The sequence below is a fragment of the Fusarium vanettenii genome (genome assembly GCF_000151355.1).
Source record: "Fusarium vanettenii 77-13-4 chromosome 7 genomic scaffold NECHAsca_58_chr7_9_0, whole genome shotgun sequence".
Classification (NCBI taxonomy): Eukaryota; Fungi; Ascomycota; class Sordariomycetes; order Hypocreales; family Nectriaceae; genus Fusarium; species Fusarium vanettenii.
The window spans coordinates 70,879-96,694 of NW_003315831.1; the positions used below are offsets into that span (position 1 = coordinate 70,879).

The 25,816-nt window shown below is 49.3% G+C and overlaps 10 protein-coding genes across 10 annotated transcripts; 4 read left to right on the forward strand and 6 right to left on the reverse strand.

Moving 5' to 3' along the window:
* Positions 1-301: 301 nt before the first annotated feature.
* On the forward strand, positions 302-1,878 carry NECHADRAFT_104891 (uncharacterized protein; the record flags this gene model as incomplete). The annotated part of the gene is made up of 6 exons (XM_003040723.1): positions 302-412; positions 546-590; positions 658-815; positions 874-930; positions 980-1,334; positions 1,405-1,878. 6 exons carry the CDS (start codon positions 302-304, stop codon positions 1,639-1,641), a joined length of 963 nt encoding a protein of 320 aa, XP_003040769.1. The 3' UTR covers positions 1,642-1,878.
* A 346-nt stretch (positions 1,879-2,224) lies between these two features.
* Positions 2,225-3,012, reverse strand: NECHADRAFT_44823 (uncharacterized protein; the record flags this gene model as incomplete). Its single annotated transcript, XM_003040756.1, has 2 exons — positions 2,225-2,319; positions 2,370-3,012. 2 exons carry the CDS (start codon positions 3,010-3,012, stop codon positions 2,225-2,227), a joined length of 738 nt encoding a protein of 245 aa, XP_003040802.1.
* Positions 3,013-4,054: 1,042 nt separating this feature from the next.
* Positions 4,055-6,079, reverse strand: NECHADRAFT_106243 (uncharacterized protein; the record flags this gene model as incomplete). The annotated part of the gene is made up of 1 exon (XM_003040757.1): positions 4,055-6,079. One exon carries the CDS (start codon positions 6,077-6,079, stop codon positions 4,055-4,057), a length of 2,025 nt encoding a protein of 674 aa, XP_003040803.1.
* Positions 6,080-7,941: 1,862 nt separating this feature from the next.
* Positions 7,942-8,738, reverse strand: NECHADRAFT_101071 (uncharacterized protein). The gene is made up of 3 exons (XM_003040758.1): positions 8,453-8,738; positions 8,300-8,397; positions 7,942-8,246 (listed from the first exon to the last, which is right to left on the reverse strand). The coding sequence occupies exons 1-3, from the start codon at positions 8,645-8,647 to the stop codon at positions 8,075-8,077; spliced, it is 465 nt and encodes a 154-aa protein (XP_003040804.1). The 5' UTR covers positions 8,648-8,738; the 3' UTR covers positions 7,942-8,074.
* A 2,407-nt stretch (positions 8,739-11,145) lies between these two features.
* Positions 11,146-12,699, forward strand: NECHADRAFT_44838 (uncharacterized protein; the record flags this gene model as incomplete). The annotated part of the gene is made up of 1 exon (XM_003040724.1): positions 11,146-12,699. The coding sequence occupies one exon, from the start codon at positions 11,146-11,148 to the stop codon at positions 12,697-12,699; it is 1,554 nt and encodes a 517-aa protein (XP_003040770.1).
* A 194-nt stretch (positions 12,700-12,893) lies between these two features.
* Positions 12,894-13,781, forward strand: NECHADRAFT_18017 (uncharacterized protein; the record flags this gene model as incomplete). Its single annotated transcript, XM_003040725.1, has 1 exon — positions 12,894-13,781. A coding segment is annotated over one exon (888 nt), but the record flags the coding sequence as incomplete, so codon positions are not given.
* Positions 13,782-16,776: 2,995 nt separating this feature from the next.
* NECHADRAFT_44851 (uncharacterized protein) lies at positions 16,777-17,547 on the reverse strand (the record flags this gene model as incomplete). The annotated part of the gene is made up of 1 exon (XM_003040759.1): positions 16,777-17,547. The coding sequence occupies one exon, from the start codon at positions 17,545-17,547 to the stop codon at positions 16,777-16,779; it is 771 nt and encodes a 256-aa protein (XP_003040805.1).
* A 1,830-nt stretch (positions 17,548-19,377) lies between these two features.
* Positions 19,378-20,386, reverse strand: NECHADRAFT_82446 (uncharacterized protein; the record flags this gene model as incomplete). The annotated part of the gene is made up of 3 exons (XM_003040760.1): positions 19,378-20,003; positions 20,061-20,290; positions 20,349-20,386. 3 exons carry the CDS (start codon positions 20,384-20,386, stop codon positions 19,378-19,380), a joined length of 894 nt encoding a protein of 297 aa, XP_003040806.1.
* A 430-nt stretch (positions 20,387-20,816) lies between these two features.
* Positions 20,817-21,827, forward strand: NECHADRAFT_94888 (uncharacterized protein; the record flags this gene model as incomplete). The annotated part of the gene is made up of 1 exon (XM_003040726.1): positions 20,817-21,827. The coding sequence occupies one exon, from the start codon at positions 20,817-20,819 to the stop codon at positions 21,825-21,827; it is 1,011 nt and encodes a 336-aa protein (XP_003040772.1).
* A 2,017-nt stretch (positions 21,828-23,844) lies between these two features.
* NECHADRAFT_44774 (uncharacterized protein) lies at positions 23,845-24,932 on the reverse strand (the record flags this gene model as incomplete). The annotated part of the gene is made up of 3 exons (XM_003040761.1): positions 23,845-24,246; positions 24,370-24,531; positions 24,633-24,932. Coding segments are annotated over 3 exons (864 nt in total), but the record flags the coding sequence as incomplete, so codon positions are not given.
* Positions 24,933-25,816: the final 884 nt, after the last annotated feature.

A 25,816-nucleotide genomic window follows, 5' to 3' on the forward strand; every position in this document is an offset into this window, starting at 1 on the left:
TCCTCGGCGGTTAGAAGCTGCTATAAGAGTAGACGTTCGCTACCACCTGTGATGAGTTTGCATCTGGTCCTCCTCTTTTGCACACTGCTACCCACGGAAACATGGCTCAGGAACAAACTACTACCACTCCGGCGTCGCCGGCCCAGGCCCAACCCCAGCCACCCTCGACACAAGCTGACCCGCAGTTGCCGGAACTTGCAGAACAGGAACCCCTTCAGGTCGAGGACGTGAGTGGCTCTTCAAATTAAGGTTTCGTGATCCTAACCGACGACACTCACGCGAGTTTTTTAGGACGTTGAAGATGACGGCTACGCTGCCTCGTGAGTCTGATATCGAATTAGTTACAAAGAATGAGTGCATAACAAATTCCCAAGTGAGGCCTCTGCTAGCATTCTCTCGTCTCTCAACTCTAGTGTATTCAACTACAAGTAAGTCCACCGACTGAGCCCACCAGTGTTTTGAACCGTGTTTAGTGACCATTTTAGGTATGAGGTTTGTTTTGATGACAGAACATGATACTGCCAGCACTCTTACACGAAGCATAGAACGGACGTCGTTATCATGCGTTCCGGGAGGGTGCATATCTAGTGGTAAGATGCTGCTAGTCCCTACCTGGATGCCTGCATTATTGTCCGGTTGCTAATCTGGAATTGGTAGCCCAATGACGACGAGGAACAGGACCGCATGGACTTGGGACACCACATTTACAGTCTGCTTCTTGGAGGAGAACTTTATCGCGCCCCTATCGGCAAAAACATCCAGCGCGTCCTTGACTTAGGCACAGGCACTGGCATCTGGGCTATGGACTTTGCAGAGTTGGGCCCCTTTACAAGACCCTTGAAGGTGCAACAGCTACTGATACTTGACGAATAGCCAGCACCCCTCCGCAGAGGTTGTCGGCACCGACTTGAGCCCCATCCAGCCCAAGTGGTATGGCTTCCTGAGTTCTGCCACTTGGTTCAAGACTGACAAGACACAGGACACCGCCCAACTGTACATTCGAGGTCGATGATTTAGAGCAAGATTGGGTCTACCACAACAAGTTTGACTACATCCACGCTCGCGAGCTGGGAGGATGCGTGGCCGATGATGAGAAGCTCTTCCGCCAAGCCTTTGAGCATCTTGCCCCCGGCGGCTACTTTGAGTTGCAAGCTGTTTATCCTCGCTTCCTATCCGATGATGGTACGGCCCATCTGGCAAAGGATGCTCAGTTTTGGATGAAGAACATCTGCGAGGGCGCCGTCAAGTTCGGTAAGCCCCTCGACGCAGCGCCTGGGTGGCTGGAGAAGATGAAGGCAGCTGGATTCGTTGATGTTAAGCAGGAGATCCGCAAGGCTAGTTCCCTATTCCACGCGCACAAGCAGCGTCTATGCCAAAACCTGAATACTTAATAACAGTGCTTAGTTTCCCATGGGCGGTTGGGCGAAGGATACAACACTCAAGGAGATCGGCAGGCATGCACTCATCCAGGAGCAGCAGGTCATTGACTCGTATACGCCTGGCATTTTCTCCCGTGTGCTTGGATGGGATGAGAAAGAGATCCAGGTCCTGATCGCTAAGGTGAAGAATGACCTTAAGAACCCGGCGATCCACCTCTATGTGCCCTGTTATTTGATATGGGGAAAGAAGCCGGAGGCTTGAGTATCGTGCTTCTTGTCATTAAGAACGTCTCTGAAAGAGGCCTCCGCCAGAATAACGAAGGAAATAGTTATTGATGCATGGTGGCACTAAAACCCAATCCTCAAAAACATAAACACCGTTTCTAGAGCTCTGGTCAAAACATGATTCTTTGGTCAGAGGAAGCTTCAACCACTTCAACCACTTCCCTGCTACATAGCTGACGGTAATGCAATCTACTGATGTGGTAATTGTCTGGCATGGCAACTCTCTTGAACTTCTCATAACAATACGACCTAATGGCGTTCGTTGTGGTCGCTGTGCTTTTTAATGACTTTAAGTATAGTATGGAGGGGAGATAGCTATTTATCCCTAGGGACCCGGCTGATCCGGGAGCCCGTGACCGACGATGCCGTTGGAAGCCGACGATCTAGGTTGGGATTGATCTAGGTTGGGATTGATCTAGGTTGGGATTGATCTAGGTTGGGATTGATCTAGGTTGGGATTGATCTAGGTTTGAAGTCTCTATCTAGGATTGATCGGAACCAGAGTACGGATCCGGGCCTATGCAGAGCTCAGTTTTCCTATCAGACCTATTCATCCGACACTAAGGAAAATTCAAAAACGAGGTATCAAAAAGTCTCTTTCCTTCAGGCTGGTAACCTGAGACGTAGTTGTCTCCCCAAGGCTGCATCCACGTGTCTACAAGTTCGTCAGTAAATACTCTCTGGTTTCATGTCATGTTAACTTACCGTATGTCGTAGCTGGCTTCGACTGACAAAGCCAAATGATGGTATTGTTCAGACCGTCCCTCATTTCATTGCTGGGAAACTCTTTGAGCACGGCAGAATACTCTTCGCTGGTGATACCGAGAAGGGGGCCCTGGAAATCGGAAAAGATTCCGTTGCCTGTAACAAAAACCTCGTGTTCTTTGTAGTTGAAGAAGTCAGGTTGGGTATGAAGAGCAATGGAGTCCCAAACAAGCTGTATTCTTCGCGCATCCCACTTTTTACCATGTTTGTTATTCTTGATGAATTCCCTGGCCGCAGTTGCACCATCCACTTCGAATCTCTTATCATGGCTCACAAATGGCGAGCCGGGAGTTTGGTCCCAGCCCAAGTCGTGAAGAAGAGCAGCCACAGCATGCACCTCCAAGTCGACGGAGTTGCGAAGGGTCTCGTTGTTTTCGATGACAAGGGCACCAAATAGCCAACCTCGCATGACATGCTTGTAGGTAAAGTCACTGCTGTGTTTGAGGGCGAGGTCATGGGCGTCGCGCACGATTGGAGTATCGACAACTTTGACACCAGCAATCGTTCGTCGAGGCACTGCAGTGGGTGAAGCCTGAGCTGGTCCAAATGGCAGAGCTAGCAGAAGCAAGAGAAGCTTTGCCATTTTAGGGTACACCATTGTGAAAAGAAGTTTTGGGAGTTGGACAATGTCTTCAAAGAGGTGAAAGTGCGATGTTGTATTGTTTTGAGTAGATTCTCGAGTACTGACCAGGACAGAAACCCAACTTATATCTCACAATTGCTGTCTTGTAAAGCAATCATTTCATGGGTAAGCATCCCGCTTTCTCAGCCATTCAACCGAAAATGATTATTTTCATCTCATTCAGCAACCCTTAACGGGGCAAAATTCTTCCATATAGACTTAAATCCTGAAGGCGGTCGGATATAGACACTTGGTCCAAGTTGCTTACCAACATAAGATGGAAAAAAGGCATCAGAAGGGAAACTTGATGTGGAGAAAAGGAAGAGTTGTTTCACACTTGCATAATCTATGGGACTAGAAGTTCCGTCCCTCCCCCTTCGTAATTCTATTTGTCACATTCGTAGCTATATCACTTGACTACTCCTTGTCTTTATGTTACCCTGCCATCGTAAGTGGGATTAAAGTGATACTTCTCGTCGGATCCGATCAGCGACGGTCAATCGGCATATTACTTGAGCCATTTGTTCCCCTATTCTATAATAACTTTGGGCCAACAAACGGAACAACGGAATCCTACATATAAATCGTACCACTATAATGCCCTGACAAACCCCGCATCTATCTAAGATCCGACACCTATCGGATCTATATGACAGCGGTGTGCTATTGACCATCCTCATTAGGCACTAACCGATAATCCGAGGATGAGTTTGATAGCCGTCTACCTGACAAGTTGATTGTAATGCCCGGGCCTCGACGGATAGATCCCACGTTATTCCTCGCATCCCACTGAGGAGGAGGGAATAGAATGGTTTGTAATCTTTGGGCAATTATGTAAACAAATTAGGTATGTAAACAACCAAGTCCAAGCAAGGTTTTAACCTTGTATCGACGTTCCCAGCGGACATTGTCCTTTCTTACTCTGCTCCACAAGACAATTTATACTCTTGAGTTCTTCTGTAAAAGCTAGTATTAAATGGGAGGCTGGTTACTGCCGACTGTATCATTGAGAATCATCCGTGGACGTTATTCTCGCGTGTTTCACTGCCGTTCGTCTCATCCGATGTCGGATGCGATTGAACACGCATGCTATAGCCACAAAAACAAGAAATCCTCCAACAACTGAGCAAACAATAATGATGATCCTCTTCTTTGTGAACCAAGTGCCCGAACCCGCCTGACGTTCTGACTTTGGGTTCTCACACTTGCCGTTGAAGCATCGAAGCCCATCTCCGCAAGGCGTACCATCCAAGAGCAGCTCCTCCATCTCTGATGGGCACTCGTTTTCATTGATTTCTTCAACAGGACGGCAGTTTAGTTTGCAACTGTTACTATCGCAGTGTTTCATGGTGTCGTTATCGGCGGGGAACCGTTGCTGGCATTGCAGGTCTCGAGAGGTGCATACCCCTGAAGCGCATGCCAAATTTGCCATACCATGCTCCTCACAGGCTTCCCCGTCTGGTCGTATGACATCGAGTGGACACGTGGTCGAGTTTCCATCGCATAACTCCTCGGGGTCGCAGGCTCCCTTACTTCCCCGGCAAACTAAGCCTCTTGACGCGGGCTGGCATTGATCTGTGCAGCAATCGTGATGCAACGGGTCGCAGACAGCCTTTTTGACAAATCGACAAGTTTTGGGGTCGCAGCAGGAGTCTTCGATAGATCTGCAGCCAGATGCACCGCCGCAATCGCAGTCCTCGCCTTCTTCCAGGATCCCATTCCCACAATGTGTAGCCTTGCTCGAGATGGACGGAACATCATCCTCGCTCAGGAGGCAGTCGGTGCGAACAGACCCTTGGCCCATCTTGGAGCAGATCTGTATTACCGTGCAGGGTGAGAATGCCTTCATGTCCGACTTGGCTGAAGGGTTCATGAGATATTGGGCCCCGGCGTCGCACGTCTTCCTGCTGAGTCGACAGCATCGCTCGTTGCCGTCCCATCCATCTTCCTTGCACATGCTGCTGGTACAATCATGTACAGCACCGAAGCTGTGAGCAATCTCGTGGGCAATGACTTTCCACTCGTATTGTGTCCGAACGACAATGTTCGTCGCAGCCACTATCCTCCCGTCTTCGTTCTTATCGTACCCAAGCTCGCAGACCTGGCCTTCCCACGACATCCCGACAGTAGATTCACTGCTGCAAGCTGTCAGAAGAGTCCAAACGGCGGGCCGTATCTCGTTAATGTCATCGTTGAACCTTGCTCTCCATTGGGAGAATAGACTTAGTCGATCAGCGACATTCTCCTTTGAAGTGCAGCCCAGGTTCCAGGGGGCAGAGTGAGGAGCTTCAACGGGGCAGTGTCGGTCGCTGATTGTGAGGTTCATCACTCTAAGGGCGATGTTGAAGGTATCATCGTATAGTTGGGATACCGTGTTGATCTGATTCAAGATATTTGACTGGACATCGGCTAGGCTGTCGAACTCGGCAGTGTAGGAACAGTCAGTAGCGATGCCAAGCATGGCAACTTTCCTTTCCTTTGGGCAGCCCTCTGTTTCATCCGCCTCGGTAACGGTGTCCCATGGGTCATAGTCTTGTGCATATTGCTGTCGTCTTGATAGAAGCTTCCCTTCGCTCAGATGTCCAGACCCCAAGTTGCCAGTAGAGCACGACGCTGCTCGTCCAGATAGCCTACCGCTATCGGTATGCTCAGATTTGTCAGGGCTTTTTCGTACAACCAAACAGGCTCTTTTTGGATCCATGATGTCTCGTCTCACAAGATGCGCAGGGTCTACCTCAATGTGATAGATGTCGCCATCGACCTGGAAAGTGCCTTGGAAAATGTCGCTGTTCCTATCAGACTGCACGACCCTTGCCCATCCAGTTCTTCTCCAACCAGGACCTCCGTGCTCTGAGATATGCGCTGATCCTTTGAACGCTCGACTGCCATGCTCTGGCCTGGATACCCGTGATTCTCCCCTCGGGTCAAGAATAGTGACGGAGGTGAGTGAAGTCGTTAGTTCATCGTTGGGCGTCAAGACGAGTCGGATATTGTGTTTGGTGTCTTTTAATTTCAACTCAAGTCTCATGCCCCATGAGACTCGCGAATTATCTGTATCCGGGATAATCTCATGGTTCTCGACTTGGGTGTAGTCCTGCAACAAACTGAATGGTCCAGGAAGAGCTGGAACTGAGCATTAGAGACAAGGCAATCCATGAATGGGAGATGATATCACACACCTTGACTTCCAGTGGCCCAGTAGCCTACATAGACGGCGAGGAACCAGAAGATGTTCATTATTCCTACCAAACATGGTCGAAATGGTTGGGCTCCGACTGTTTGCTCACACAAGTGAAGACGGTCCACCTGTTAATAATGAAATGGTGGTAAGCATTCTTCAGGCAGGTAAAATGATTCAAAACACAGGATGACGGTGGCCAAGTAGGCAGCAACTAGGATTTATTTCCTATCGACGTATGTGCTTTTTGCACGTCAGCCAACAACCAACAGTAGGATTTGGTTGAGGCGAAGTCATGGGGATCAGTCGCCACCTACCCACGTCGGTCGTCTTGCTTCCCATGGATGTCCATGACTATGTTGGTTGCTTTTAAGGCCAACATTGACCTTGAAGCCGTCACGATGCTCAGGAATAGGCATCTATACATTCGCACAATTCTATCAGTCTAACTATCCGGCATGCAAATGGCACCGGTAACTCCCAGTCCCGATATAGGCGAACGGTAGCAAAGCAAGATCTATCAAGGTAGCATTCAATAACTCGGGTCAGCAAAGGCGGGGAAATATCGAGGCTGTGTCATCGTCAGGCGGTCCGATCCTCCCGAAGGATTTGTCTGACAGGTATACTGGGCGTAAGGCGGAATGCAACTGCAATGACGTCTGTAAGACTCCTGCTAGGCAGGGATGATCTAACGTACGAGCTCTGCTTTCAGCTCATGGCTCTAGCTCAATATGCGGCCCATCGCGATGCAGATGATCCCCACAATCCATGTTCTGGATTTCGACGCAACGCAGCCTCATGCAGATATGGAATGATCATCACTATTATCCGCTTCAGCTGACCAGGCACCGTCATTAGCCATTTTTGACAAGGTCCGAGATCTACAAGTCGTCCTGATCAGCTTTGACCCTTTCAACGTCATTTGCTCCGCTTCGTTGGCCCACCCTTGGCTTGGCTGCCATCATCTCGGTCTTCCTCGGGAATAACAACTTTTAGGTTGCTAATGATGACTTCATGGGATGAAAGAATGACCCTCATTCGTTTCTATACGACGGCACAATAAAATCTTGTGCACTTTACCTGCCCCACCGCCCAGGACTCACCAAGTTGGTCCAATAGGTCCAACCCGAAAGGAGAGACCATCACAACTTCGTTCATACTACAGTACGAGTTGCTGTGATCGGCTGAAGAAACCAGTGGCAACCATGATCCAGGAATATTGATTGGTTTTTGGTTGGTTGTAGTGTTTCGTGGCTTGAAGATAGACAGAGAGAACAGACCTCGACTCTCACCCCCTCCATTTAGTGCATGCTCGACTTATAGGCCATGTCTGAACTTGCAATGGCATTATCCTTTCCACAGGAATTTCCAATATCTTCGTACTTCCATGCTCCCCTATTGGTTTCTGTTAAACGAAAGGCAAAAGTGAAAGATACCTTTCAGTAAGTACCTAACAATTAAGTCATTTATGCTGCTCAACAGCTTCCTACCCTATTCCATATCATTTGTTTTAGTTCAGGCTCTTTCTGTATCTATGATGAAGCAGGTCGTCGTCAAAGGGTCTATTTTTGACACTTTACCACATCAGAGCGAAAATACCAACGTTGAGAGATAAGCTTATCTGAGACATGGATTAGTTCGATGCTTGCTAGTGTCAAATTTGGTTGATACCCAAGATCTGGGCCATTGCATCATGCTCACATCAACTCAATGAAGCAGCTCATTTTTTCCACTTTTTGTCTTATTATACGTAGGTAGGCTATATGTATCTAAGGTAGGCTTCCCACGTGGGTGGCACATATATGACCTGTCTGATCATACATGGAATTAAATTACAAGATTCGCTTACTTGGCGCAGACGCGGGCATAGACATTAACGGGGCTAGGGCAGCCGTAGACCTTCTTCATGCTGGGAGTGCTGTAGCAGCTGGCAGCATTGGGAGCACAGTCGAACTTCTCACAGCCAGCACCGGGGCTGAGGATGTTGCGCTCCTTAGCGAAGGGGTTTCCCCACTCACTGGTATTAAAGTTAGCATTGTGTGCTGCAAGGTAGTGAGGATATTTACTTACGTGCTGAACTCATAGTAGACATAGTCGGGCTTGGAGGTAGAAGAGTAGCCGAAGAAGAGGGGGCTGGTCAGAGTTCGGGTCTTGGCAATCTTGACAGTCTATGAGTAGTGTTAGTCAGGATCAGAGAACCATAAGCATATGAAGTCAACGTACGGAGCCAGTAGAGCGGAGGTTCTCAGAGAATCGCTTTCCGGGCTTGACAGTGGTCAAGGGGCCGGGAGCACCACCGTTGTAGGGGTAAGACTGGACATAGATGTCGGTAGAGCAGTCGTTGATGACAATGGCCTGGTTGGCAGCAGCAGCGCTGCCGAGGAGGGCGGTAAGAGTGGCGAAGATGGCGAACTTCATGGTGACTGATTTAATTATTGATGAGTTGAGCTTGAGAGGTGTAGTGAGTGAATGAGTAGCTTGGTGAAGATGATAGATGTCGTTGGCAGACAGCTCTTTTTAAGCATACGAGCTGTGCATGGAAATGTTCCATATTCTACGGCGATCCACTATGACATCGACACTCGCGCTATTTATGATCTATACGAGGATGATCGGTTCGTATTCTGGAGAAGCTCCATCATGTCAGGCCATTTGCGGGGTGAGAGATCAGCCCCGGCCAAGCTGCCATGCCGAATCCGGAACGGGCGGTGATCCTTTCCGATAGTGTGCCGAGGGCATCTGCCGATTGCCCGTCGTCCGCCTGACCGACCACCCGTTGCATTGCTTCATGCATAGAGAGGCGAGACTCTTTAGTGCTGACCTTGAGCTAACTTGCTCCCCTGCCAGTTATCTGATCACATGGCTTAGGCGGTCTAGTTACGGTTAGAAAATTGCATAGTTTACACAGTCCAGACGAAATTGGGATATGCAAGGCTAATACGGAAAGCTCGTATTGATGCCCTGGCTCTGTCTTCTCGTGACAGATTCCCAACCTCCCGCACCATCCGACACCAGTTCCAATGCCCTCGCCTATAATCTGCCTGTTATTGAACAGAGAATTATGTGTAACTGACTTTGCGAGTTCCCCTGGCACCTGGGTCAAGGAAAAAACGAGACACGAGGATAAATACAATACTTAATCCTACTCTAAATATAATCAATAAATAATAATAAAAATATATATATAATCCCCTAATTATTATATTATTTTATACTAATTTTTTATAAAATTTATTTATAAGGAAGGCATAAGGTAATTCTCTTCATATATACTCTGGCGTCTCATTTATTTCTTTGCCCACGTGCCTGGCAACATCAATACGGCATGATTAACTTTGCGGCTTCAGCCGGGAGCTATCAATAGTCTCGACCTAGTCCCTTGTCATTTCGCCATTGCCGAAGCTAGAAAACTATAAGATGCGTGGGAGCAAGCTGGGGCCTGAAAGTGACCAGTGATGTCTTGTAGCGCATTTGGCAAGATTAAAAATAGCAAGCTATCATCTTGCTGAACTGAAAGATCGGGCGGACTATTGAGAAGCATAGAAGCCGCTTAGAGTCGCCAGGCCGTCGTTAGTTCCGTGGCGCATTGTTAGAAAATGTGCCTCTGACCTAGGCATGAACTGCTTCCGCTTCATTCACTATTGAATTCCAATGCGTAGACATGGATGCTGGTTACAGAAGCCAAAATACGAACAACACAGGCCATTCGCTTCGTCGGCAAGATTAAAGGAGTATCTTTCATGCCTTCTCCGCTTACTAAAGCATAAGCCTCTTTTACTTCTTGAACTTGTTATAGTAACAGTGACTAATTCCTCAGGGGAAAACATGCACTACGCTCCTTTGCTCAAATATTCCTCTAGCTATGGGAAGTCGCTTAGAATCAGCAAGACTCAGTCTCAGAAAGAGCGGTACTAATGGGCCTGCATGAGCTTTTACTGTTCGCATGACCAAGCGAGTAGAATAATCGACCTTATGGGGAATAGGGAATCAAGGGGTTAGCTTGCATACTTTGGAGGCAGGGGCTTTGCCTACACCGCTCGCCAACGCAACGCAATCTCGGCTTGCAGACCATAAAGCAGGCCCCAATAATTCGAGAAAGGCTCTAGTTCCAGTATTTTTGTCACCTGTCAGTGCGTAGGGTGCTTGGTACACCCAAGCTAGCGAAAGAGGCCCTTGCATGGCTCGTTGGAGTTGGTGCTAATGTCAATGGCCAAACACGAAAAGCCATCTCATCCATTCAGGAACGCAGCGACTAGCACCGAAGATGTAGACTTTCTAGGTTGCGGTGTTTTTCAGCATTGGATTTTAATGCCGTCAGGTGTTTTTGATTGTGCTCTTTGGAACTGTGCCTGGCGGATGTGTTGTTGCTGCTTAACAACGACAACAATAGCAAGAAGTGGAAGTTGAACACCCTGTATGACCGTCTTCTATAAGTTACCTGAGCTTGACGGTAGAAAAGAAATGGTTCGCTATGGAAGGCTAAAAATTTTAGGTTACGGCGTTTTATGGCTGTAGGTCTTGACACCGTGGAGGTATCCAGGAATGTCTCGTGCGCTCTGTATTGTAACTAATACCTCCAAAATGATCAACACCACAGACAAAGAAGAGGTAGCTAAGTCATTCTTCGAGTAGATATACGATCTAGATCGTCAAGAAGAGGTATTTAGAGCATTACGAAATTCGTTATAAGCACCAGAGATCTCAGGATGTTGACATTCGGTCATGCAGCACTCCGCAAACTTTATCGAGATTGTTGAGTATCTGGCGTGAACCGTTCTTTGTTGAGCTCCTCTAGCTATTTAAAAGGACTTGATCGATTATTTCAACTCCCCAAGTTTCCCGAGCAGTTTCACATCTCAAACACACATCTCTATTCTCTCACCACCGGAACAGCTTCATTTATCAACAGCCACATAATGGATCCATTTACTAAGCTGCCGGAAATCGTCCAGGCGGAACTTTTGATTCATATCGACTCCGTGGCAAACATCCTGCCACTAATACAGGCATCCCCAGCAATGGCCTCGATATTTTTTACGTGCAAGACGAGTATCTTGCAGCGAATGCTCACAATCCTTCTTACCGGCGATACCAATGGAGGTATCATCCAAGACGCTCTGGCAGTCCTCAATTTTCCTTCTCCCGACAGTATATCATCCATACCCTCGATCCGGCATCACATCCAAAAGTGGGCGGACCAAGGATTCGGCAACCCCTTCCAGCAATCCGACCCAACAACGATTCAGAGCCTCCATCGCCTCTTCTCACGTCTGACCCTGTTTATTGAAGACTACCTCGCCAAAGCAACAGATCCGTTCCCGCCGCGCGCATATATGGCAGTCCCTGGCATTACTTCTCCAGGCCCATGGTTCAAAGGCAAGAGAATCAACATCAAACCCGTCAAGTTAATGGCATTGACTCCTTCGGAAAGGACACGCCTGTTACGGACATTTATTCGATACGAGCTGCTTTGCAAGATTTATCATCCCCGGGTGTGGCCTTGGATTGAGCACAGCAGCTGTGCCAACCAGGTCAAGATAATGCATGAAAAGTTTCGACCTGTGGATTACAAGGGATTGCACTGCGCTTATGAGTATTTCAGGAGCGTCTACGGTGCCATCTTTGCACACTGCCAAGACTCTTGGCTACCAGATCGACCGGCCGCCTGCTCTTCTGGCAACCGGCTACACCCTGATTCTAAGCATGGGTTGTTGTACCCAGATACAATTTATTTCAGCGCCAGCGACTATTTGTCAGATATGAATATACAAGGTAGGAATTTGTCAAGAATATTACCTTGTCTTGGTTTAGATCTGCTAGTCCATATTCTAGCTTCTCTTCAAGAGCGGAAGGACTACGAAAGATACCTCAGGAGGTGGTTCAATCTTCTTTCAAATGATCTTGGATGGACTTATAATCCTTGGATGTCTAATCGGCACTTCGCTAAGCATCACGAACAATCCGCAACTTTCGATGCCAACATTTACCATTGGGGTCTCGGCCCAGATTCACCACATCGTCGCTTCATGCCCAGGCCGATTTTTGAGCACTACTCGGGATACGAGCCTTGGAGTAGGGGGGAACAGCAAGGGCGTCTACTCGGGATACATGAGCTGCAGCTCCAGATATATCGTCAGCGAGCCTGGGTTTTCTTTGACGATGTGAGATTTTACCCTGACGCAAGATCCCATTTTCCGACGATGGAAGATCTTGATAAGCAAGACCAGATCGCCAACGATAGGCTGGGCCCGGATTATGAACGAAGCCGAAGAAGATCACAAAAGTGGCAAGATTACTACTGGGGACGAACTCTGGATAACCCGTTGCACGAGCAGGAAGAGGAAGAAGAGGATTGGGTGATGATGGAGGACAATGAAGGACACCTCATGCGGTTCTTTGAGAAGCCGGCCATTGGAAGTATCCCTTCATTCTGGAGACACAGCTCGATGAATGTGCAGGCCAGTTCGTGATTGGAACGTCCCTCTGTTATCGCCAAGAGGGCCCATCCACCAATAGAAAGACCAATACACCGTCAGGGGTTCCCCGCCAGCTGAAACCGAGCTGGATAGAGCTTATGACCAGTTATGCCAACACCAAATCCCACGAACCCCGCTACGAGTGATAATTTGTCAGCTTATCATTGCAACTTGCAGCCTCGGCGAAGATGCGGCTTATCAACACCGAAAATCTACACATTCAAAGTTTTCCTGGCCCTGAATTGCCTAAATATGCCATCCTCTCTCATACCTGGACCAATGACGAGCCAACCTTGGCAGACGCTCAAGGCGGCCTTTTGGGAACAAGTTCAAAAGCAGGATGCCGAAAGGTTAGAGACTTCTGTAGACTGGCACGACAAGACGGCTTCTATTTCGCTTGGGCCGATACCTGTTGTATCGACAAGACTAGCAGTAGCGAGCTGACCGAGTCCATCAACTCCATGTTCCAATGGTATGCGTCAGCCGACATCTGTTATGTCTACCTTGCCGACCTTGGGAGCGATGCTTCGTCAGACACCATGGCCTCGTGCAGATGGTTCAAAAGAGGTTGGACTCTTCAAGAGCTTATTGCACCGAGTACGCTACGATTCTATGACAATGAATGGAATCTCCACGGTTCAAAGATGGAGTTTGCCGATCAGCTTCTGCAGATCACCAACATTCACGAAGCTGTCCTTAGAGACCGGGCGTCATTACCCATGATTCCAGTTGGAAGAAGGATGTCATGGGCAGCAAATCGTCAAACAACACGGCCAGAGGATATGGCATATTGCCTAATGGGAATATTCGACGTCAATATGCCCTTGATATATGGGGAAGGACGGAAGGCCTTTATACGGCTTCAGGAGGAGATCATGAAGAACGACAACGATCTCAGCATCTTTCTATGGCGGTCAGCTCCCGGTCCAAAGTATCGTGGTATACTTGCCGAGGATCCATCAGAATTTGCTTGTGCCTCTCGCCTCAGAGCTGGGGTCGCCGGCATGGATAGTCCGCAGTCCACCATGACCAACAAGGGTGTCAAGATCAAGGTTGCCCTCGCAGATAACAATCAGGGTGTATTTGCACTGAGTCTTAACCACGTCAACGAAGACTCGACTACGGATGAGGTCCTCGGTGTCTGGCTGAAGAAACACAAAAACGGAGCCTACGCAAGGGCACGTCCACACACCCTTGTTGTTGTGTCTGAGGGTAAGTTTGGAACCCCCTCCCGCAGGTATCTCAGTAAGCACTTGTCGTCGAACATGGCACAAGCTATTGACTCGGCCATGGACAATGCAATCGTGTTTCGCGGGGAATTTTATAGCCGATACTATCAGCATCTATCTACCACTTCCAGTGCTTGGTGGGATCAGGATAGGATGGCTTATCTGCGGGACCATGGACGACCATTTGTTGCCTTTCACCTTTTTCGAGCCGGTTGGGATAATTCTAGGCGAGATAATCGCTTTGTGCTCGCTTTTGGTGTGGCTGAAGACCAAACAGCATGGTTTTCACTAGGAGCCAATTCATGGCAACACGCATCAAAAAGTGCGGAGTTGTTGGATGCAGCGTTGAAAGGAGATCTCAAGACTGTCGAAACGCTAGGGCTCGACCTGTGGAAGGAACACAAACAGATGGAGATGGAGCACAAGGAGTTATGGGGACATGAGCAACTCCCGCAGACACTCACGCTTCTCAAGCGAGACCAGGCTTCCTCGCTGACTGGAATATCTGAGCAACTTTATACGTTGGAGGTTGACATTAGCAGAGGCCGTCTCGAGGGACATGATGTATATGTTGTGACGATTGGGCAGGAGATGGCACGGTATCGCCGTGTGGTGGAGATTATTGCCCCTCTTGTTCTTTTTTACCTTGTGTGTAAGCTCTAGGTAGATGTCCAAATTTCTGAGACAAGAGCAAATTGCTTTTTATTCAGTTCCTTGTGCTACCTGTCATCCATCCTTTGGAAAATGCTTGCTTTGTCTCCTTCTTGTCAGACAGCGCCCTAGTAAAGGATCAAATTTAGGTAGAAGCTTCGGAATTGCGATGAAACTAGGCCAATGATAATCGATAGGGGATTACTCATCCTAAGAGTAAATAGTTAACATGGTGTTAGATGTGTTAGACTGGTGCCCTCGAAGTGTACTTTGGCAGTATAGGGTAGGCCACGACGAGGTGGCTTGGCTGCCAAGGCTGAGGTTATGCACGCTGGATTAGGCACTAGCCTCTCCTCACTTCAATCTCACAACAGTCATCTTCACCACTCGATATCAACATCTTGTCGAAATGGCCTCAACTGGGCACCCACGGGGCCTGGGAAATATCCCTTGCGAGATTCAGCTCCAGATTTGCACCCAGCTCTGCGTCCATTGCTCCAGAGATCCCAACAAACTTGACAGATGGGATGACCAAGACAACCAACGGACGCTGCTCGCCCTGAGCCAAACATCGCGCACCTTTTATCGTCTTGCCCAGCCTCTCGCATTCCACAGATTTCAACAGATCCCGACTAACCGGTCCACAAATGCCTTTGTCAAGTTTGCTCGAACGCTCATCGAGCGACCTGATCTCGCTGGAGAGGTGAAGGAGCTGCGTCAGCACTGCTATGAGCCTGGCGGTTGGTCCACCCAGGAGGACTTCAACATGCTCAAAGCTGCTGCCGAGCGTCTCGGCATGGGATCTGATAACGATCCAGACTTTGAAAGTGCCGAGGAGGAAGATCTATCTGCGGGCAAGTTTTGCACCGAACTTACCATAGCTTTGCTGCCAAATATTGAGACACTACATCTCATGTTTGAGGACCAAGGCAATTACGAGCAGACGACGTACACTTACTTGCAACGGCGATTCGACAAGCTTGGCTCTGATGGCACCTTGAAACATCTCCGACGAGTCATCGTCGACACCGAGGAGAACTGGGGGTTCTTCTTTTCCATCCCGGCTGTTGCGGTGCTTCATCAAATAACACCAAACCTTGACGAATTGATTGTTCGACACAGCAAAGGCTTTGAGAGTATGGACTTGGCGCGTCGTAATCTTTTTGCTATGTATTCTGGACCGACTCAGTCTCTCCGCACTCTTCGACTTGATCACTGCGCTCTCCCCAACGACTCCCTATCGAAATGTTTCCTGATCCTGCTCACAAGGCATGCCGCTAGCCTTGAGCATTTCTCCTATCGTTCACAATTACCCTACTTCGGGGAGATGTTGGGGACTCATCTCACACCTGGAGAGATGATCTCATGCCTCAGATCTGTATCAAACACGCTCAAGTCTATCGACATCGACCTCACTGACCACTTGGATGACGGCCAAAACCGTCTTGTCACTGGAACAACCCTAGCCATGTTTGAAAAACTAGAGCACCTGAGGCTGGATGAACATGCCTTCTGTCGACACTATTTCGAAGGCCCAGATGTTCCAAGAAGCACTACGAATACCTGTCTGACAGATCTTGTACCACCGACTCTCAAGGTACTGACTGTGAGATTGTTCGACGACTCATGCCTTTGGCCCGACTTGGAGGAACTGGTTTCAGCCTCCTCCTCCAAGTTTCCTAACCTTGAGAAGATAATAATTAACACTATCTGGCGAATGGGTAGCACAGAGACATACAGGGACTGTCAGGAAGCAGTTCGTGCCAAGGGTCAAGCATTCCAAGAATTTGTTGCCAAAACGCATCTGGAGTTGGAAATGCACGAACACCGATATTGGTTACCACATGTGTACTGAGGTACGCCGCGTATTTCATCACAGGGGAGGCCGGGGGTATAGGAACAGGTACATCGATGGGAGGGAAGTGTGGTGGAAGCTGGCAGCAAATGGATCCATTTTGGATATTGCATGTCCAGCCGGACCGAAACGGACACTCATTTTGTCATAAAAAGCACAGATATCTATTGTTTTGTAATGCGGATAGTCTATTTAACATCGTTGCGGCCGATGAGTCCATTCACTGTACGACCTAGAGATTCATAACCAGTCTGCTCAAAACAAACGTGGCCACTGAGTTTCAATCCGCACAGGACCAACTGTATACTTGGCTTTGGATACAGGCCTTAATCTTCTCTACCAAGGAAGTGTAGTTCCGTCATAGCTTCGGAACGTGCCGCTAGTCTCGTCCCTCGTGGCCTTGTCAATGGTGCCAACCATGCCAGCCACACTAGTGTCGACAGAAATGGCGCCGACATCAGAAAGCTTGAGACCAGCTACTGCAACGGCCCCCTGGGCAAGATCAGTCTCGACCAGGCCGGGGTGGAAGACCCAGCTGGTCAGCCACTCCTCTTCAAAGTGAAGGCGGCGGATGAAATAGTTGAGTTCCGCCTTGCTGGCGCCGTAAGGGCTGTGCGTGGCGGGGAAGCCAACCAAGCCCTCCATGGACCCGATGGAGCCAATCAAGGTGGAGATTGCGAGGAAGATGGGGTTTCCAGTCTTGCTGGCCTTGAGGAGGTCGATGGTAGCCTGGAAGAGGGCGACGGGGGCAACCGCGTTGACCTGGTGGTGAAGGTTGATGTTGTCGATGCTGATCTCGCGGACACGGCCACCATTCTGAGCGATGCCGGCGTTTGCGATGACGATATCCAGAGAGGAAATACCGTGCTCGCTCTTAAGCTTCTCCACCGCAGTAGCAGCGTGCTCCGGCTTTGTCGAGTCGAGCTGGACAGTGACCAGCTTAGATCCATCAGCCTTGGGGAGGTCCTGGAGGGCCTTGGAAGTGGGATGCTCTGGATCTCTCACGGCCACGATAACAGTGGTAGAGGGTCTAGCAAGGAAGGTCTTGGCGAAACCCCGGCCGATACCGCGGTTGGCACCGGTGATAAGGACAGTCGAGGAAGACATGATGAAGTGTTGTTATTGGTAGATAAGTGTAGAATGAGTTGAGTTGAAGTGTGATTACTATCTTGAGGCGTGGAATAAGAGAGATATTTATCCAGTTTTCTCCTAGGTAGTAACAGCACTCAAAGATACACACATTCAGGCTTGGCCGCGCTGTTCAACTACACCGATGTGCCGGACGAACCGGGGACATAACGAACCGCCAACTCTCCGCCATATTGTGCAGGGTTTGGCAGTCGAGTCGACAACTCAGAACGTTTTCCGGGTGAACTCAACTCTCCGAGTCTTGATTAGCAATATGAAGCTATCTCGACGCAAGTGAGTGCTGTCCGGAGTCGTGACAAGTGAATATTCTGATCACTCATCAGTAGCAAATTGAACCGAGGCATCGAGTGGAGTCGTGCCAAGACACTTGCTAGGCAGGGCACCATTGAGCGTCTTTCGGATTCCTCCGATCCAATAGACGGCATCAATCTGGATGTTTACGCGTATAGAAGGACAAGGGGTCCAAAGCTAACAAGGACCTGAGTACAGAAAGGGGCTAGACTGACTCACTTTATCACATCATTGGCACGAGGATGAAGCAGCAAAACTTTAATTCGTGACGTCTTGATGCCTTGTTGGCGGGCATGTCACCACATTGGATCAATCCTCATCCACCAACAGGCCCGAGCCAGCTTGGTAATCCTCCCTGTATTTGCTGCCAACATGGTCACTACCCTATGCTCAGCGGCAACCACAAGATTGTCTGCCACTAAAGGACTTGGCACAAGGGAGCCGCAGAGATTGAGCGGTGCAGTTCATAGAATAGTTTGTATTGAAGGGATGTCTGCTCGAGCCACCACTCAACCTCCGGCTTGGGCTAGCCCTCATTGCCGATGCATCCAGAGACTGTGACATAAACCATGACCATTTAACATAACTACAACAATGTCGGAATGCCTGAGCGGGCGCACATCATCTCAACGGGCTCCGGCTGTTGGTTCAGCTGCGTTTGAGATAACTACCGCTTGACTCGGCTAAATCACGATCCCGACCCGGGCCAACCAGATCTGCCCTGAAAGTTCCGGACGAGGCTCGGCCGAGCAGAGAACGGCAGTTTCTTTATTGATCCAGACAGTTCTCTTGCGATGACACAGTCTCACTTACAAAGCAATAGTCGGAAACGCAGTTGCAATTCACTTCGCCGTTCACCGGAGAGACTATCGGTGTGGAAAAAAAGATTGTTGACGTGGTTAGTAATCGTTCGTCACTCGGATAGCTTGTCGTTTCCGTGAGGGGAATACTCCACAACCCTTTGGGCGGGATCTGGACAAGACCAGTGGTCTATTCTTGTCTGTCACATGCTCAGGTAAGTAGCTAGCCGACCTCTAAGGTGACGGACTTGATAGATAGACAGATCATGGCACGAATGAGGATAAGTTGGCTATTAAAGAGATTGGACATCGCGTGCCCTTTGACCGAACTGGGAACCGAGTGACTTTACTGTCGATCGACAGCCCGTCGCTGGTCAACTAGATCCGTCCAGAAGCGCGAAACACTTGGTCCAGAATGTGTCTGGTTCCTAGAGCGAGAAATCTGGAAGCGGTTTCCAGCCTTGGCTTTCTCCTGCCAGAAGCGTGGGAGACCCCCCGGTGCAAACAAACGGATCACCCGGCACCCATCATGGCGGAGTTTAAATCAAGAGATGTTCTGGAGTAATTAATAGGATACAGAAATTATCTAGTGATATTGCTATAGGTAGAAAAGACAAGCACAATCACAAACTGTAAGAAACGCTAATCAATCTGTATACTAACCCCCTACTCTTCACTCAACCCAAACCCATCCCATTTAACCACTCTTGACTCGCTCTTGACCCTGCTTGTAGATGCTCTCCCTGGCCTTAGCCTTGTCCAAGCCAGCTGCCTTGTTCGTGCTGCTATCAAACACGGTTCTCGGACCGACTGCGTTCAAAAGCCAAACGATGAACGCGTTGGTGCCCTTCCAAAGGAATGAGTCCTTGCCATTGATCAACGCGCCCACGACTTGTTTAGCGAACTCGTCCGGGGGCATTGTTTTGTCGAGATGGGTCGTAGTTCTCGCCTTGACAGAGTCCTCCACGTTGCAGTACAAGCTGTCGGGACCAAAGTTGATGTTTTCGGTCGCCATCAAGGGCGTGGAAACTTCGCCCATGTATAATGTCACTACCTTGATACCCAAGGGCTGAACTTCGAGTCGGAGGGTGTCGGAGTATGTCGCGACAGCTGCTTTGCTTGCGTTGTAGGCGGACGAGAAAAGGTTTGGGACGCGGGCCAGAACCGAGGCGACATTGACAATGGTCGGCGTATAGTTTGGAGTAACAGCGGCGAGAAGGAGAGGCGTGAACGCAGTGACCATCTCCATTAGGCCAAAGACGTTCGTGGCAAACAGATTTCGGACACGAGTCGGATCGGCTTCGATGGCTGGCGCTTCGTACACTGTGAGTTGATGGTTAGTACTTGGATTGCGATATTCAAGGCGACTGTGCTAATTACGTGTTCCAGCGTTGTTAAACAACATGTCTAGGTGTCCTTGAGTGCGGCTCGCAATCTCAACGGCAAGGGTCCGAATGCTGTCGGGGTCTGTGACATCGAGAACAAGGGTTTCAATCCCCTTTTCCCGCAAGTTACTCAGGGTCTTCTGAGAGCGAGCCGTGGCAAAGACGCGGTATCCCTTGGCCGCAAACTCCAAAGCAAGTGCATTTCCAGCACCGCCCTGGGAGCATCTGTTGATCCATGATGGTTAGGGGGTTGTAGACAGGAGTGGTGTCAGTGCGTACGTACCCAGTTACGAGGACAGATCGCTTTTGTTGACTCGCCATTGTAATGATAGAGATGTTACTGGTTAAAGTTGACAATAATCCATGATAGAGGGGAGCTTCTTCTTAATAGTTCTTTATTCACTGCAGTGTCTCAGGCCTGTTCACTGGCACTCGGGCTAATTAGTTATCACCCTAGCCGTGACAAATAACTCCGTTTAGTGGCGCGACAGCTAAAAAAGTCTAGACACTCGGTCGGAATGATTGTTGCCCCGACAGTGACGACGTCATACAAAGTAATTATATAGATCTGGTGGAATTGACTTCAGTAGATTTCCCTTGGCTTTCCTCATTGCTCCATCTCCTCGTTTCATCTCTCCTACCCGTCATATCTTCCCTCTCACGCAACATACACATCATGAAGGCTCTCAAGTCCAACAGAAGCATTGTCACGCGACTACTCAATGCTGCCACCAACAAAAGCCACTGCGGCATGGGTGGTCGGGTCCAGGATAACGTGCCTGTTCCCACCATCACAAGCAACGAGATCCTCGTCAAAGTCAAGGCCGTCGCCCTGAATCCCACCGACTTTAAGCATCTCGACGTTATCTCACCTCCCGGATCAACCATTGGCTGCGATTACGCAGGCGTGGTGGACAAAGTCGGCGACGCAGCTGCGGCAACTTGGAAGGTTGGAGACCGTGTTGCCGGCGCAGTTCACGGCGGCCTCTTCCCCGACAAGGGAGCATTTGCCGAGTATCTCAAGGTCGAGTCGGATCTCGCCTGGAAGGTCCCAGACAACGTCAGTGATACTGACGCGACTACATATGGCGTCTCGGCTGTGACCGCGATGCTGAACATAAACGTGCGCCACGGAATCCCCTTCGTCGATGGAAAGACTGCAGCTCCGAGAAATGAGACCATCTTTATCTACGCCGGATCAACTAGTGCCGGCCTGTACCACATCCAACTCGCAAAGGCAGCTGGATGCACCGTCGTCACAACAGCCTCGCCGCATTCGTTCGACCTGGTCAAGAAGTACGGCGCTGATGCCGTATATAACTACAGATCACCCACAGTTGTTGAAGAGATCGTCAAGGATTATCCCGATATGACAAAGGCTGTCGATTGCTTTTCCGAGGGAAAGTCCACCACCGTCTGCGCCGAGGTTATCAAGAAGAAGGGCGGCAAGGTCATCACCCTGCTTCCCAATGGCAAGTCCAAGTTCCCCAATGTCACCTACGACCTGGTGATGGCGTATACTGCTCTTGGTCATCCGTTCCAGTGGCTGCCACCCATCGGCCCCAAGTTTGAGGTCCAACCAGCAGACAGAGAAGGCTTGGTTCGTTTCTACTCTGTCCTGCCGCAAGTATTGCACATTGTAAAGCCAATCCCTACTATTGAAGAGAAGGCTGGCTTTGATGGAATCCTTGAGGGTCTGGACAAACTCCGAGGGGGCAAGGTTTCGGGAGGCAAGCTGGTGGTCAGCTTTGGAGAGAAGTGAAGGAAGCAGAGTTGTGGACTATAAGTACCAAACTCAGAGGTGTTATTTTGCCTGACTGGAGACTGTAATTTGTAATACTATGTAGCCTTTTATGACTTATCTCATTAGTTGATCTTCGCAACTAGAAAAGGCTATCCGCTACCTTGCACAGGTTTGGGAATCAACATGCATTGGCTTATGGAGAGAAGCCTTTACTGGAATGCATACCCGGTGTCGCTGAACCATCCTCTCAAAATCACCGTTCTGGATAGGAGGCAAGTCTTGTGTCTAGACTTCTAGCGATAACTGTACCTTTTGCTATTGTGGCCGAGTGTCTCGTTTGGAGTCATCATTGACAATAACAACAAAATCACAGAATTGGCGCACCCATGCTGGGTAAGAAGAACGACGACTCACCCCGTATGTAAGAAACTAATATCCTTTGGAGTTTTTTGTTATAAAAGAATCTTCTCTAGAGCTGCATGACGCCAAAAATCTCGTTATTGTCCCCCATCGCCAACCGCTGACCATCTGGTGAAAAGGCAAGCCTACTGACGCCATCACGATCATACTGGCCCTTCGACCGAAACGTGCCTGAGCCACTCAGCCCCCATACAAGGATTTTGTTAGTGATGCAGCTCACGACGAGTGTTCGAGAATCTGGCGAGAACGCGATAGCCCGCACGGTGCTAGGGACATCCAACATGGCGTTCAACTTCCAACTCCCATCCGACATTATTTCAAACACGAGGAAGCCTGATTTAGGCACTGCCTGAGCAGCAAACCACCGAGAATCTGGAGAAAAGGCTGCAACAGTTGCGACTTGGTAAGCCGACGGTCCAGGGTGACGAGTCAGCATGCCACCAGGGGCCTGGGACTTGAAGAAATGCTGGCCATTGGCTCTCTTGGACGAAACTCCAACATACTGCTCACCATTTGGCGACCAGAAAAAGCTGTGGTTGTCATCATGGTGCTCCTGGAATATGTCATATCCCCCTTGTGAGTTGGCGTTCCAGATAGTCATCCTTTGTTTCTTGGATTTTGGCTCGACCCAAACGATCATGATTCGTCGTCCATCCTTGACTATCATATTCCTCGCGATGGTCTTACCATGAGAGACGTAATGGCTTATGGTCGGCTGGAAGAAACCTCGCCCATCAAGCGTACAAGTCACAGCAAGTAATTGCTCCTTGGTCGTCGATGACCACTCCTGTCCCAAGAATAGTACCAGGCGGCTGCTATCAGAGGAAAATGAAACCCAGATCTGCGAACTGCTTCCACACTTTGTCCTAAGACAATGACTTCTTCGGAAATCGCCTTGTTTGTCAACACTCCAGAGTTGAAGCCGTGTCCCGTATTCTTCCCCATAAGTAGATGCAAACCATTTGCTGTCTGGTGAGAAAGCGAGGTGCGTAATGGACTCGTAGAGGTTGTAGCTTGTAGCTTCTGTAGAGCTGTTGCTGGATTCAATCGTGACAGATATTGCAGTTTCGGCTCTGGTTGTGATGATGGGTCGAGCCTCGGACGGTGGCAGAATGACTTGTGGCCCTATTGAGTGTGTCAAGTCGCCTTGAGTATTCTGTGTGCCACTGTAGATGATGTAATCATGTCCTTGGAGCACAGGTAATCCGGATGATTCCTCTGGTGTAAGGAAGTTGTCGGATGTCTCATCAGCAGATCCACGCAAGCTGTTGATGAAAGAGAGCGAGCGACGCCAGAACTCAACCCTGGAGCGTTCAGAAGGGTCAAACTCAATCGACTGGTCTCTTGTACGAGTAAGAGGTGTTAGATCATCGCTAGGATGGTTTGGCAACCTCTGTTCCTCACTTGGTAACCTCACAATTTGGGTTCCAGATGAGGTGCCAGTGTCACTAGGCTGGACTTGTTGAGGATTAGGAGACTGCGCTGTAACCGTTGTCCAGCGCCCGGAGGCTGGTCTCATTTCTAATGTTCCACTATTACTCGGCTCAGAATCTCCTCCATCGATCGTGCTCAAGGTCGAAAGATCATGGGGGGATGATGAAATCCAGCAATGTTCCAACGCCTGGGCCGTCGTGGGACGATCACCCGGAGAACGACTCATAAGCCACTCGCTGAATGACTTGGACTCGTTAGTTAACAAAGAACTGGTGGGAAAAGGTGCGCTTTGCCGAACATAACGATATAGCTTGGAGTATGGATTGTCTCCGAATGGTAGAGCTCCCGTTGTCAAACGAAACGCGATGACACCAACGGCCCAGATATCGACTTCAAATGAATAAGCCCGATCTACTATGCAATCACTGGACTCTTCGTCGGCGTGAGTGAAGATATGGCATAGTTCGGGTGCCCAATACGGTGGTGTACCGACAGTAGTTCGAAGAGTTGTGGCTTCCTTGCTGCATCCAAAGTCGGAGAGCTTAACCCACCAGCTGGGGCCCTTTTCTTGAACAAGAATGTTCTGGTGTCAAAGGTGTTAGAGGAGATGCAAGACCGGATTGTGCGGAAGAGGGGGTGGGGAGGAGGGAAGTCAAGAAGAGGGAAAGGATGAGTGGTTTAGGAGGATAAAGAAGGCAACACCCACTGCGGGTTTCAAGTCTCGATGAGCAAACTTGTTTTCGTGCATGAAAGAGAGGCCTCGAAGAAGTTGCCGAGTGATAGTGGATGCTTCGCCATCAGGGAGTGGTCGGGTGATATGGGACTGCAGATCGCCAAGAGGAAAGTACTGCATGGTAATGAACAGTGACTTTGGCGTCTGAAACCATCCGAAGGAGGAGACGAAATAGTCGCGGTACTGCAAGTCATATTCCTTAGTCAACATACTGAAACAGGGTCATAGGACTATACCTGTTGGTGCGAAAACTTGATGAGAGCCGAGAGCTCCTGGTAGCAGAACTTGTTGCTTGTATGCTCTGAAGATTGGCGCGACATTTTGGATAATTCTTTCACAGCTCGAAGATCTCCTACCCGAGGACCTGTGGTGCATTTCTGAAGCCAGACTTCACCATAGCCTCCTCTACCCAGCATCTCTAGGCGCTCCCACCTCTCGTCAGTAGTCCACCTCTGTTGACTGGGATGACACGTAAAAGTGTCGTTAATTTCTTTGACTTCGAGCTCCCATTGTTGAATGAGTTGATCATTGTCCATGGTGAGCGGCGAGGGGTGATGCCACTTCAGAAGACGGGGAAGTCGAGAATTGCGGGGAAGTGAAGGGTAACATAGAAAACACGCGCATGCAGCAGCAAGGCAAGGCAGACAAATAACAGCAGGATTTAGCCAAGGTAGAAACATGGCTTGTTGTGGCGTAATCTGTTCCATGTCTTGGGCGTCTCCAATTTCAAGGTGCAGCCTGACGTTGGGGCCATTCACAAGAGCTTGTGGCTGCTTTGTCGTGGGCCAATAGGCTATAACTGTGACCCAAGCTCACCGACCGGAACCGAGTTACTAATATCGTAGAATATAGTAAGGGAAGAGATGCTCAGCTGCTTAGTCCTGGACATGGGATTGAGAGATTTGAGGTGCATAGTTATTCTTGTTAAGAGAATTTTATCAAGTCATGAACTGAGCGACTAGAATGAGGTTTACCCTTCTAGTGGGAGAAATCCAAGCAGGGAGAAGAAGACAAACACCTGAAAGCAATGCTAATAGGTTGGTAAATTTAACAAAAATGAACCATTGTTATCCGTAACTAAACAGCGGCTCAAAGCGATGCTCGTGGCGATAACAAATAGTTGCGCTGGAAGGGAAGCCAAAAAAGACAGGACGCACTCCGGTACAGGGAATCGAACCCTGGGCTCCGCGGTACTTAATCCCTCAGGTTATGAGAGCGCGAAATGTTAGCCACTACACCATACCGGATTGGTGATCATTGGGACCCTTGTCCACGAACATGTCGGCAGCAAGGGCGCAGGCAACCCCCAGCTTGATGACGGTAATGTTAGTTCAAGCAACGTTGTTACCAGCTCGAGTCTTGCAACAGGCGAGGATCAGCCCGAGGTAGCTTTTTTTCGTATGATATAGATCCCTCGTGC

What these genes read in the sequence shown, in the direction of transcription:
- NECHADRAFT_101071 (XM_003040758.1), bottom strand. Translation starts at nt 8,647, where the DNA reads ATGAAGTTCGCCATCTTCGCCACTCTTACCGCCCTCCTCGGCAGCGCT. An exon ending in ACCTCCGCTCTACTGGCTCC is followed by an intron (nt 8,398 to 8,452) that starts GTACGTTGACTT and finishes CACTACTCATAG; the next exon opens with ACTGTCAAGATTGCCAAGAC. An exon ending in GTCTACTATGAGTTCAGCAC is followed by an intron (nt 8,247 to 8,299) that starts GTAAGTAAATAT and finishes CTTTAATACCAG; the next exon opens with TGAGTGGGGAAACCCCTTCG.